Source organism: Odocoileus virginianus, chromosome 27, assembly GCF_023699985.2.
Source record: "Odocoileus virginianus isolate 20LAN1187 ecotype Illinois chromosome 27, Ovbor_1.2, whole genome shotgun sequence".
Taxonomy (NCBI): Eukaryota; Metazoa; Chordata; class Mammalia; order Artiodactyla; family Cervidae; genus Odocoileus; species Odocoileus virginianus.
In genome coordinates this window covers 40,483,440-40,497,767 of record NC_069700.1, presented here as the reverse complement: position 1 = coordinate 40,497,767, position 14,328 = coordinate 40,483,440, and the positions used below count along the sequence as shown (strand labels likewise).

Here is a 14,328-nt window from a genome sequence, read left to right as displayed (position 1 = left end):
TTCAAATATCCATAACACATATTTACGTAACCATATCTGACATGATACCATTTTCAGTCCCATTAAATCAAGGGAGATGGGGGGCTGAGGATCACGAGACAGGAAGGCACAGTTGGTCACAGCCACAGGGAACCAATGCTCCAAAGACCACCACACAAACACTGAATTTACACAATAAAAATGCAGTGGCTCTACAAAGAGTTCTGAAATATACACAACTGCACACGTCTGCTTGTGAAAGGCAGACCCATGCCTGGTCTTTGTAGAAACAGAAACGTTAAGTCCTGTTCAACAAACCACTAAGGACAATAATAAGCACTTTAGGTCTCAATAGGGAGCCAGGTTTGAGTGCTGAAAATAAGAGCCGGAAACAAAAGGAAAAGTGGGTTGTGGGTCTCACGATAAAGGAAAACCCCTCTCCTGCTGTGGCGCTGATCTCAGCAGAGACAGCCATCACACCTCTGCTCAGTGGTCTGTGGGAGCCCCCGACCCCCAAACCCCCAGACACAGGGGCCCCAGGCTAGCAACACAGGTGATCCCTCTCTAATCACTTCCCTTGCTCGGCCCTGTAAAGAAACTTGAAGGAGGGAGCAGAAGTAGTGGAATAGCTGCAACAGCCTAAGCATCAGCCACAACTCTTCCGCACTTTCATAATTTTCCCAAGTCCAATCTGCCCAGGCAATCAGGGAGCACAGCAGAGTAAGGGAGAGCCAAGCAGCATGGTGAGGAGCTCGGGAGTCAGACCCACAAGTCCTGGCTGTTACATACTCACTGCCTGCTGACTCTGCTTCCAGTTTCCTTACAGGGAAACAGGGATCATAAAAGGGGTCACGAAAGTACCCCTTCCATGGGCTATAGTGAGGATCAAAGGAGATGTGTTTGCTGCATGATTTTTTACTCAAGTTGTGTTTTTTAATGATGAATAACATTTTATTTAGTCATATTTGTTTACAACTGAAGTTCTGGCAATTCAAAATTTATATCCTTGCCCATGAGCTTCTTATAGACACCAGAAAACGTTAAACCTTGGGTTCCACACTGTTCTGCTGTGCTTTACTAGCTGCCTGCCATCCGGCTTCATGCGGATTTTCTTGCCCACAACCTCACTTGGGAAAACCAAGTCCTCCAGGATGGTGTAATGCACAGCTACCAGTGTGCAGCTCCTGGGAAGTTTTTGCTCATTTTTCATACAGCTTTTTCAAGTTTGCTTAGGCAGAATTCTTGTCTGAGCCATAAAGACAACATGGTTCCCACTGAACTTCTTCTCCAGCTCACATAACAGCAGGACCTGGATTTTCTGGAGAGATTTCAGTTGAGGAATGAGAACAAAGATTATGATAGCTTTCTGACCACCAACAACTTCAATTTCCTTGGCAGCCATGATGTTCAGCTTCTGCAGCTGGGCCCTGAGGTCCAAGTTCATCGCCAGCTCCAGGAGGGCCTAGGAGATGCCCAACTCAACCTCAGGGGGCTTCTCACCACTGGGCTCCACAATCCTGCTGGACCTGGACATGGCCTGGGCCCTGCCGGTGCGGCCAACACCTCAGTCAGACTGTAACCCTCATCACCACCCAGGCCTCTTATAGCACTCAGATGCTTCGGCTGCGGCTCGTCTCTACAGTCAACACTCACCAGTGTCTTCCCTTGACTATCAGGAAGAAAGCAAACTTCCTTCCTATCTTCTTTACACTATCACATATAATATTTAATCTTGAAGTAGACTTTAGATGTCTTTGAATAACCTCATGATTTGGAAGGTTACACCTGTATCTACATTCTTAGGAAGTTTTCACAGTGCCAAACTCCAACTGCAAACACTACGGGTTTCAATGGAACCCAGCTGTGCCAAACTGCATGTCCAACATGGTAGCCACCAGCCAACTGTAGCAACTGGGTACTTGAAATGCAGCTTAGTCAGAATTAAGACATTCTATGAGTGTAAGGTCTGCACTGGACTTCCAAGACTTACTATGAAAAAATAATGTAAAACATTTCACTAATAAATTTTCATACCGATAACATGCTGAAGTGAGTTAAATAAGATATTACTAAAATCAATGAGACTGAAGTAATTTAAAATTACACATGTGGCCCATATCTGTGGCGCTCATTGCTTCTCCTGAACAGCATGGTCACAGAGGACAAACAGTGACCCGAGGCTGCCAAGGCCCTCCTGTGAGGACTAGGTCCACCTGGAGAGACACCAGCTGACCTGTCCTGACTCCTGTCTGCCAAGTTAGGTCAGACTCTGCAGGTCGTATTCGGAATACAAGCTGCAACTCCAGCTGACTATTAACACACCTGTTTTCACAGCACTGTGCTTGAGAATCAAGGTTCCAAACTTGAGCCACAGTTCGCCATTTCTACGTTAGGGAAGCGTCATGAATTCTGATTAGCTCGAAGGTAACCTGAATCTTCGGCAGATGAGGGAACACATTTCTATCTGGGAGTCTTTGGGCTTCATGGTCCACCTCAACACTGCTGAGTCCTGTCCCAGGCCACAGGTGCAAGGCCTTGTACCAAGGTCCCCAGAAGCAGAGCCCAGAACCAAGGTCACTCTGAAGCTAACTTGGCCTCTTTGTTACCATTGCCAAAAGCCCCTGATCACCACTAACAAGTTTTTTTACTCCATATTAGGCAAAGATGCCCACTCCAGTAAACACCCTATAGCACCCCAACCAATCACCTATTGCCAACAATTCCAGCAGGAACTTTCTTTTCTTGTGGCTATAAAAATTGGCTACTTACAAAAACTGTCAACTCTCCCTGGCCTGTCAGGAGTTGTGCACTCGAAGTGCCCACTTTATCTCTGCTCTTTGTTCTTAATAAACTCACTCTTTTCTGCAGTTCTCTTTGTCTGGAAATTCTTTTCCAACCCACAGACTGCCTCAACAGACACTTAATCACAACTCCCCATTCTCATCTGTAAGAAGCTATGCTGGGGTAGGTATGAGTCCCAGTGACCACAGGACCGGGGCCCAGGCTGGACGGAACCCACCTCCCAACCTCAGAAAGTATCTCCATGCCCTCCCTCCTCACCGACAGACAAACTCTGAGGTTCATAAAACAGTAATACATAAAACACATTTCCTTTCTGTGTCAACTATTTACCAGTAGTCTTGAAAGAGGTTAACACTGTTTACTCCTTTCTATCTGGCAGCTATAGGTTATCATAATTTAAAAACTGATACCAAATAAAAAAACAGTGAAGAAAGCAGCACAAGTAATCAAAACTGACCTCTGCATTAAGGAAACATATTTCTGTTTAAATTAAAAAGTAAGCTGATATATCTTTCAAAATGAACTGTAATTTCCTATATCATTCTATAAAAGTATACCAAGTTCCAAGACAACCTTTTCACATAAACTCAGGTGTAATCATAGCACAAATGGAAAAACAATTTTGAAAAGAGCAAACAAAAGGTTTTGTATTATCACCTATATATCCACTTTTGCAATCACAATTCTATCTACTTTGGACATTAAAAAAAAATACTCTGCTTAAGCTAGGCTATTCAGACATTCAGAAAGCACAGTCCTGTCAGGTTGGATTTCAGGAGTGTGCAGGAAATCAGGGAACCACAGTTACAATGTATCATTTCCTGCTGTGAGGGAATAACAGAAAAATTCACTCAACAGCTGTCACCACTGAAATTGAATGAGTTTCTTTCTACAGCTAAATCCCTTTAAAATGGTATCCAACTTATGTTAGCCCAGGTGATTTTGCCTGCAGTTACTCCAATGAGAATAAAATCAATAAAATTCTATTATAAATTGAATGTAAATTATTTTTCCATAAGAACAAAGTTTACTCCATTTTGTGTAAAAAAAAAAAAAATTCTCTCCAAAAAACTACCGGCAGACAACATTAAGGATAATGATGTATATTTCCTTACAACTAAGAGACAAGAGGCACACAAACTCAATAAAAACCCAGGCTGACGGGGGCTTCCACATCGGGTGAGGACTACAAACAGCACAATCTCTACTCTTCCTTGTTTCAGGCTGGCCTCATCTTTTCCCATGTGGTCCATATTTTCCTATGTATTCCAATTTCTAAGCTGCAACAGTCCAATGAGCACAAGAGCACTGAGATGCATTTCATTTTTCTATCAAAAATATCTGTACCTCACAATTGTCAAAAGTCATGGAACTGCACCCTTAAAATAAGTGCATTTTATTGTATGTAAATTATACTTCAATAAAATTTATTTAAAACAAAGTATATACATACATCCCTATAAGATAGTAGCTCTACAACACTACGTAGGTGTTTTCACCATATACACTTAAAGTGAGTGAAGTGAAGTTGCTCAGTTGTGTCCGACTCTTTGCGACCCCATGCACTGTAGCCCACCAGGCTCCTCATCCATGGGATTCTCCAGGCAAGAATACTGGAGTGGGTTGCTATTTCCTTCTCCAGGGGATCTTCCCGACCCACACTGAAGGCAGACGCTTTAACCTCTGAGCCACCAGGGAAGCCCCCCTTTATAAACACTTAAGCCCCCCCAAAAGATCTCTAGTTTCATGACTACATTTTTTTATATTCCTTTACATTCTCGGCATATTCTGCAAGTACGATGACTCCTTAAGTAGAGGCTGTTTTGACTGGACTTTGACCCAAGATGGTCAAATGATTACAATAAAGAAAAGGTTGCCTGAGAGACTGGTCATGAAAAGCTGAGGATGGTTGGGCATGAAATAAAGCTCTAACATCCAGTGGAACTAAGACACTGAACTGACGGTCATCGTCTCATTCCCCCACAACTCACAGAGGGGGGAACACTTCTGAGATGGGCTGTCACAGGCTGAGGCACACTACAATGCCCAATCACAGCTATCCCCTAATAACAGAAAACCAGCAACACGAGATTGGGGTTTGGTGGGGTTTCGGAGGAAGAGGAGATGAAGAGGACAGCTAATGAGGATGATTACGACAAGTCACATCCAGAGACCCCGTCACACGCTTCCTGCACACTTCTTTGCTCTTGCACAACCATTACCAATGGCTCATCACGCTAAGGCTGTCATTTCACAGATCAAAATAGCAAGGTTCATAACAGGTTTGGTTTTATTCTGTTTTTAAATACAGTCTTCAACAATTGTATATGTCACTGGAGGAAAAACATGGGGGTCTTTCTAAAATCACACAGACAAAAAGAAAGAAAGGACTCTCCCCAGTTAGCTACTGACTGAGAAAGAGTCCCAATTCCCAAAACAAAAGGTAAAACCAGCACTGAATTTCTACAAAGTATAAAGAGTGTTTCTTTACTATTTCCAAGAGCTTCCTTGGAACTGACAAAATTCACCAATGTTTTGTCTAAACTACCATCTCATTCAATCTCAACATTTAGTAGCTTAAAAAACCTAAGTGAGAGGTAAATTTTAAAACCTAAAAGGGTCTTCTCCCAGCACTGGCTCATCCAGGAGTCTCCCTGAGGTGCAGCCATGTTGCCATAACAGGGAGAAAGAAAAACAGGAGAGACAGACGCCTTGCTCTCATGGAGCATACATCACGGACAAACACCAAAATCAAATGAACACATAAAAATGACAATTTCAGCCAGTGACACTGCTGCGAGGCAAACAGAGCCGAGAGCATGACAGAGGCCCAGGAATGCTGGCTGGCAACCAGGAGGGGCCCCCATGAGGCTGGGGGCACAGCACGCCCTATGACCCAGGTCCCCGGGGGCCTCCTGTGGACGGCGTGTCTGCTGCCCACCGAGGACCACAGCAGCTCAATTACAAACGGGCTTCTTATTCCCTTTGTATTATCTTTTTAGAGCTACTTTCTACACAGTGGCTACAAACAGCTGAGAGGGCACCGTTCACCTTTGGTGAGTCTGGGCTGTCTGGCTTACCTCAGTCCAATCTATCAAATTTAGTTTTGTTTTTACCGTGAATTGTGTCCGGTTGCCAGAACACAAACATGTAGACTTGCAAATTTCCACAGGTCACATGTGCCACCAGGCAGCTCACAGACCCAGGAAGGACCCCAGCTCACCCACTGTGCAGCCTGAACATCCCTGACCGCGCTCCTTCCACAACGCCAGCGCGGAGGGCGGCTCCGGGCGATGCGTCCACCTACCCCGGGGGCGGGGCTGCCACGGCCCGAGCCCCAGGACCGTGGGCACGACCATCACAGACTGAGAAATCCAAATCCATTCATCTAAAAACCGTTAGTATACTCTTTAAAATACATGATTATCTAAACACACTTCAAGTATGACAGAGAAATGTGTTGTCTAATCCAATAAGCATCAGTTAGACCGACTACTTAAATTTAAATGAATTAAAATAGAAACACAGGAGCTATACTTCAAGTAGGCAACAGCCTAAGCAGCTGCTGGCTACTGGGTTGAATGGCGCAGGTACAGAACACTTCCATCATCACAGAAAGTTCTACTGCAAAGCTCTTTAGCTGCTAATATATCACAGTAACTACCACGTTTTCTCAGGTGTTTAAGGAAAACCGTTTTCCATAATATCGTCACCATTTTGTACTCTGTTAGGGCTTTATGCCTAACACAGTGTAAAATAATTTTCTTTGTTATTCAACTACAGGACAATCAATATTTTAAAGAAACTCAAAGAGTAAAGAATGGGGAATTTAATAACTACAGGCAATGAAACTACTTGAAAAACATAAATAATCATAAACTGCTTTCCAGGAAGACTGACAGCATCCACAAGGCATAAATGCCTAAGAAACCCTGGACTCAGGAGATGAACGGACACATGACCCTCGGGCTGGAAACAAGCTGCGTGGACACAGTACCATGGGGGCTGTGAGCCCAGAGTCCGGTCCACTTCTACACTAACAGTCACCATAGCTCACTGTGATTACTTTAGTCAAGATTCTCTTTTCTGACCAACAATCAGTTGTGTAAGTTCAAAAGTGAATACGTATCCTTAGAACCTAACATTATATCTGGCACCAAGTAGTCCTTGTAATATGTGTTAAATCAATGATAAACAAAACTAACTCTTCAGATGCTAAAAGATTTGTGACCCTGCATCTATACTCCCAAGTCAGCACCAAAACATACAATCTCATTACAAAGTCTACTATTTACAAAGGTATCCTTTGGCCTTGGCTGGATGGCCAGTTGAACAAGCAAGGAAAGATTTTCCTATCTTCTTTCACTGAAAAGAAAATCAGTACTTTATATTCTTATAAAAATCAGTTAACCGTTTTTTCAACTTTCCAACATATTAAGCTAACAAAGTGACCTAACTATAAAACCCCAGGGTAATTCAGTATTGTACATATATGAAGTGGTTTACTTGTAAAACTGATGAAAGGGAATGATAGTAAAAGCTGTCTTCAATCCAAGAGAAAACCCTCACTGTAATAGGCAGATCAATGGCTTCCAAAGATGTTCATCCATGAACACGTTAGGTTATATAGCAAAAAGGCCACTGAAGATGTAATTAAGATGCAGGACCTTGAGGTGGGGTGATTCTCCTGGGTATCCATGTGGGCAATCCAACCACATGAGCCTATAAAGCAGAAAGCTTTCTCAGGGAGGAGGCAGATACGAAGCCAAATAAAGTCACCCTTGCAAACGAGAGGGACTGTTACACTGCTGCGGGCTGAGGGAGGGGACCACATGGAGGACCACAGAGTGGCCACGGGGGCGAGGGCGGCAGAGGCAGGAACGCGGCCCTGGCAGCAGCCTGCAAGGGAGGGGGAACCTCAGGCCCACCTCCTCGAGGAACTAAACCCGGCCAACAACGCAGGTAAGCATAGCAGCAGATTCTGCCCCAGAGCCTCCAACAGGAGCCACAGCCCTGCTGACATCTCGAATTTAGCCTGGGGAGGCCCAAGTCACATTTCTGACCTGTATGAAAAAAGTAAGTGCTGTTTTGATCCATTCAATTTCTGATAATTTGTTAGGGCTACAATAAAATTTCCTAATCCAGACGCACTGTAAGGTTTAAAACTCATTATTCTGAATTCTGTCTTCATCAAGTGACTGACTCCCTTGTTAGGAGCGTGGCCACTCTCTCGCCACTCCTGCCCCAGGAAGGAGACGCGGTCTGCCGGCCCAGGTCCCGCTCCCCGCCCTGCCTGCTGCCGGGCGACACCTCCCCTTCACGGTCAGCGCAGTGCCCCTTCTCCACCAGGGCCGCTCCTGGTCACAGACGCTGCTCAGAGTCTGCAGTTTTTCTTCACAGGTTTAGTCAAGAAAAAAGCCTAAATATCCAGTAAAATGGGAACGGTGACATAAAGATAGATATATATATCCTCAACTAAATATTACAAATCACTTAAAATTAGAGCCATGAAAAGTAATCTTCTCCTTTATCATATAGGTATGACATTTTAAGTGAAAAAGAATGTTTCTAAAGTTTAACCATTTAAATTATTATTACATAAAAATATGCACAGAGATCACAACAATTACAACAAAAACCCAGCAGCAGTTATATTAGTGAGGCAGAATTCGTTTCTATTTTTCCAAATTTTATTGGGTTGGCCAAAAATTTCCTTCAGTTTTTTTAAGTAAAAATAAAACACATTTTTCATTTTCACCAAGAACTTAATTGAAAAACATATTCACCATTTTGTTCTACTACCTTCTGCCACAGGCACTTACACATTACATTCATAAACCTCTTGAATGAAATTAAACACACTTCAGTTCAGTTCAGTCGTTCAGTCATGTCTGACTCTTTGCGACCCCATGAATCGCACACTTAAATGAAATCAAAATGTAAATTTCTTGAGAACATAAATTGTGTCTTATTTTTTCATTCCAAGCACAATACAGGCACTCAGTTCCTGATGGATGCCCACTAATGAAGAGCTTGCATTTCCATAAGAGATTGAAGCAAAATGCTTTCCTGTGGTTAATTTAACTTTTAACTATAGAAGTAAATTCAGCTTGGAAAATCTAGGCACAGTGCCTCTACATTCTCAGAATTATGTATATTGTTAAGCAATATCCTAAAATACTAGGTTGGCAAAATGTTATAATAATTCTCTTTCAACGTCTAAATCCTGTAAAATGACTTGAGAATTTCCCTATAGGTACTTTCATTTTTACAGGTATTGGTGTCATCTACCATATTAGTTTTATTGACAAATTTAATTAAAATGCTACTCATCATTCCTCTTTGATCATTAAAGGCACTAAACAAAATTAGACCTAATAATGATTTCAATTTCAACCTCCTAATGTTCTTCCCCTCTAGGTTATATTTAAACTATACAGTTCATACAAATGAATGATGATTATTTTTTCTAACAAGATTATCATTATGATCTTTCAAACTAAACAGTACTCTTTCCTATTCTGATCTAAGCAAAAAGAAGGTAAGAGAAAAACATTATATTTAAACAGCCAAAAGAGACAATTCAGTATGCTGGAAAGACTTTCACAAGGTTACTTTGTATAATAGAAAGTGTCAAACTATGCACATCAGCTACTCCCTACATACAGATGATTCTGACATGGTAATGAAACAAGAAACCATTAGATTTAAAAATAATAAAAACAGCAACATCGGTTGGTGCATATCACATGTAGCATCCAGCCCTGGTTGCCCAGCAACCAGCCAAGAGTGAATTCCACAGAGAATGAAAGCCCTAAATGAATGTACAGTTTGTGCATGTTTCAAGGATTCAAAGTGTCAGTAGTCAATCTAAATTCGTGTTGACAACGACCACTGGGGGCAGAGGAAGAAGAATCCATCATTATTGCACAGGAATGAGCACTGACTAGAAGTAAGATCCAACCCTTTAGGTCTATGTCTTCTGAACTAGTGGTTTCACAGGAGAAAGAACTGTAATAATATGATTTATAAATTATAAAAACTTCATGCAGGAAAAAAGCAACAAAATAGGACTTGCTTGGTGGCACAGTGGGTAAGAATCCACCTACCAATGCAGGGGACACGGGTTCACTCACTGGTCCGGCAACATCCTACATGCCCCTGCAGTACAACTACTGAGCCCGCACTCGAGAGCCTGAGAGCTGCAACTTCCGAAGCCCACGCGCCCCAGAGCCTGTGCACGGCAACAGGAGAAGCCACGGCCATGAGAAGCCCTCACACCTCAACAAAGGGCAGGCCCTACTCACCTCAACTACGACAAAGCCCACACGAAGCAACAGAGAACTAGCGCAGTTATAAATAAATGAGAAAATTATTTTTGAAAATATCACTGGTATAATATATAATCATTCATTCAACAAAACACATACGGAAGACCTATTATGAAAGGCACTTTGCAGCTCTCATACTTTACTGGAGAAATCAGATGAAGCAGCAAGCGATGACGACAGCCCAAGTCCTGTGACACAGGAGCCACTGGTTATTACAGGAACGCACGTAAAAACACGAATGGACGCTGGGCAGGAGCAGGGTGAGAACCAGGTGGTCTGGAAGAGCTCATCAGAGGAGGCAAACGAAGAGGACAAGTGGTCTTTAGTCGGGTCACAGAAGTAGAGGAAGGGGGAAGAGCAGTCCCTGCAGGGGGCGGGCACAGGCCTGGCACTCGGGAGGAGCCCCAGGGGCCTCGCTGGCAGAAGTCAGAGTGTGGGCACTGAGACAAAGTCCAGAGTCAGGCCGGCTCCTTCCAGAAGGACCTCGGAGGCCAGGCTGAGGTGTTCTCAGGTCATCCCGTGGGAAACTGGGGAGACAGAATCCCTGCAGCGATGATGTGAAATGGTATAGAGAGGGCAAAGCCAGTGCCAGAGGGAGACACAAGGGGTTGGGCTGGGGGTGGGAAAAGGACACCTCCAGGACACAGAGCTTTCAGGAAGCTTGACAACTGTACAGTATTCAGGCTGCTTCAGTCCCTCAAGAAATGTTAGCCTGGACCCCACCCTCCCCACTGCAGAGAAGGCAGGAGAGGAGGAAAAGCGGGACCTCGGAGTCAGGGGGAAGGATGAGCAATACTGAAAGATACTGGAAATAAACTCCAGGCCAATTTCTGACCAAGCAGTGGCACTCTAGGTTTCAGAAGAATAAAAAGAAACCATAAAGGAAAACACTAAAGGTGCTTAGCTACATAAAACTTGAAAATTTAGGCAAGCTAGATAATGCAACATAATAAAAAAAAAAACTTTCAGAAAAAAATGTTTGTAACAAAAATAATGAAGAGTTACTATCCTTTATATCTACAGTGTGTGCTCATTTGCTCAGTCCTATCTGACTCTTTGTGACCCTATGTACGGTAGTCCACCAGGCTTCTCTGTTCATGGGGAGTCTCCCTGCAAGAATACCGGAGTAGGTTGCCATTTCCTCCTCCAGGGGATCCTCCCAACCCAGGGATCAAACCCATCCATGTCTCTTGTGTTTCCTGCATTACAGAGGGATTCTTTACCTGCTGAGCCACCAGGGAAGCTGGTATTTATATCTAAAGTACATAAGATCATATAAAACCAAGAAATGCTATAAATAAATGGGCAAAGATACAGAGAATTAAAAATACCTTAAAATAAAATGGATAATTAAAATGTTTTAAAATCACCCTTAATACAGTCAATGCAAGGTATATAATACCAATAGTATCTCTATGGAAAACTTATTAAATTAGCAACTGTTCTCACTGTCTCATCTGTTCAGGGTACAGCAACATGGAGGATCTTGTACATGAAAGCATAAGTAGAATAAGGTTTTTGAAAAAGAAATAAATACACTTAAATCTTTAAAATGATTCATATGCTTTGACAAATTCCACTTTTGAAAACCTATGCTAAGGATATGATCAAAAATACAGATAAAGGTTTACATACAGCATTTTTTGTACTAGTGAAAAGAATGAAAAGTGGTCTACTCTGCAATGAACGATAAATACATTACAGGATAACCACACAAGAAAATAAAATTAAGCTTTTGGAGACATTCTAATAACAGAAAAAAATGAAAAAAATAGCTAATTATATAAAGTATAGTGATTACATGCTTTTCTTCCTCCTTTTCTGTATTTTCTAAGTTTGCTTTTTAAATAATGAGGATAGTTTTTTTTTAATTCAGAAAACAAATAAAACTTATCTCAACTACTCCCAATAAAATATATGCAGGTTCCTCAAGTCTGCCTTAGTCTCACAGTTAAGAAATTGGCTCATTCCCTTTGAAATCTTTCTCAAGTCAGTCACCGGTACTCATTTTAACTTAACAACCAGTTCTACACACTGTTATTCAATAAAAGAACTTTCTATAGTACCCTGAAGTCAAGAGTAACAAGCACATGGCACTAAGAACTTAAACCACAGAATTGAAGGGGGAAAGAAAGAAAGAAAGAAAAGGAAAACAGAAAACCTTTGTAAAGTTTCTAGCCTGAAAGGCGCTTCACCCACTGTGCTGGGGCTGCACTTACAAGCACGACAGGGTGGCCTCGGTGTTGTTACCTGAGGTGGTTGAGCAGAGGCTGGAGTCTCTCGTCGGACTGCACGGCAGGCAAGGACCTGGCTGTTAACTGAAAGCAGAGAAGTGGGTGAATAACCACACCAAAGGCCTCAGACTGAACTTATCTGAATAATAAATGCAAAATGGGGACAAGAGAATGGAAGAGGAGGGTGTTCCTAAAATTTAAGGACACTGTTCTAATTTTTAAATCAAAGAATTCTAAAGAAAGCTGATCCATTCTTGCACTAAAGCTAACCATGTGACCAGTTTTACAGAGTCAATCTTACATATGTGCCTGAGTCTGGAAGTAAACAAAAAGGGGGCAAAACAGAGAGTAAGAGGGGAGTATCCACCTGAGTTCATGAAAAAGCCTCTGGTCACAAAAATATTATCTTTCAAAGTAAAAATGGAAAAACTTCTAAATTTATAGCAACCAATCACATAGCACTAAATCCTAGGATGATAAAGAAATCAGGGAGAGAGACTTTCACTTATTGCTCAGTCACTGTGAAACTGGTTACATGCAGAAGTGTATGCACACACATACATACATACACACACACACACTCATTCATTCCTTCATTTTGACAACCATGTTACTGTAAGAAACCAAGAATATCTTATAAACATACTAAGGCAATTCACACATCTCACACTTTAGCAAAGTAATGCTCAAAATTCTCCAAGCCAGGCTTCAACAACACATGAACCATGAACTTCCAGATGTTCAAGCTGGATTTTAAAAAAGCAGAGGAACCAGAGATCAAATTGCCAACATCTGCTGGATCATCGAAAAAGCAAGAGAAATCCAGAAAAACATCTATATCTGCTTTATAGACTATGTCAAAGCCTTTGACTGCATGGATCACAGCAAACTGTGGGAAATACTTCAAAAGATGGGAATACCAGACCACCTGATCTGCCTTCTGAGAAATCTGTATGCAGGTCAGGAAGCAACAGTTAGAACTGGACATGGAACAACAGACTGGTTCCAAATTGGGAAAGGAGTACATCAAGTCTGTATATTGTCATCCTGCTTATTTAACTTATATGCAGAATACATCATGAGAAATGCTGGGCTGGATGAAGCACAAGTTGGAATCAAGATTGCTGGGAGAAATATCAATAACCTCAGATATGCAGATGACACCATCCTGAGGGCAGAAAGTGAAGAAGAACTAAAGAGCTTCTTGATGAAAGTGAAAGAGGAGAGTGGAAAAGCTGGCTTAAAACTCAACATTCAGAAAAAGATTATGACATCCGGTCCCATCACTTCATGGCAAATAGATGAGGAAATAATGGAAACAGTGACAGACTTTATTTTGGGGGGCTCCAGAATCACTGTAGATGGTGACTGCAGCCATGAAATTAAAAGATGCTTGCTCCTTGGAAGAATAATTATGACCAACCTAAACAGCTTATTAAAAAGCAGAGACAATACTTTGCCAATAAATGTCCATCTAGTCAAAATATGGTTTTTGCAGTAATCATGTATGGATGTGAGACTTGGACTATAAAGAGAGCTGAGTGCCAAAGAATTGATGCTTTTGAACTGTGGTGTTGGAGAAGACTCTTGAGAGTCCCCTGGACTGCAAGGAGATCCAACCAGTCCATCCTAAAGGAGATCAGTCCTGGGTGTTCATTGGAAGGACTGATGTGAAGCTGAAACTCCAATACTTTGGCCACCTGATATGAAGAACTGACTCTTTGTTAAAGACCCTCATGCTGGGAAAGATAGAAGGCAGGAGAAGAAGGGGATGACAGAGGAGGAGATGGCTGGATGGCATCACCGATTTGATGGACATGAGTTTGAGTAAACTCCGGGAGTTGGTGATGGACAGGGAGGCCTGGCGTGTTGCAGTCCATGGGGTCAAAAAGAGTCGGACACAACTGAGTGACTGAACTGAAATGATCTGAAGGCAATTCAAAGTATTCAACACTGAAATATGACCCCCAAGTGATCTATAA

The 14,328-nt window shown here is 42.3% G+C and overlaps 1 protein-coding gene and 1 pseudogene across 5 annotated transcripts in view; both read right to left on the bottom strand.

Annotated features, from left to right (window-relative positions):
• Positions 1–14,328, bottom strand: part of PRIM2 (DNA primase subunit 2) — a 393,899-nt gene that overhangs the window by 194,682 nt on the left and 184,889 nt on the right. For all 5 annotated transcript variants that reach the window (XM_020913550.2, XM_020913544.2, XM_070456735.1 and 2 more), the window contains exon 8: positions 12,363–12,430. In XM_020913550.2, coding sequence (XP_020769209.1) covers positions 12,363–12,430 — 68 coding nt within the window. The remainder of the gene's footprint in view (positions 1–12,362; positions 12,431–14,328) is intronic.
• LOC110150559 (small ribosomal subunit protein eS7-like) lies at positions 949–1,513 on the bottom strand (annotated as a pseudogene).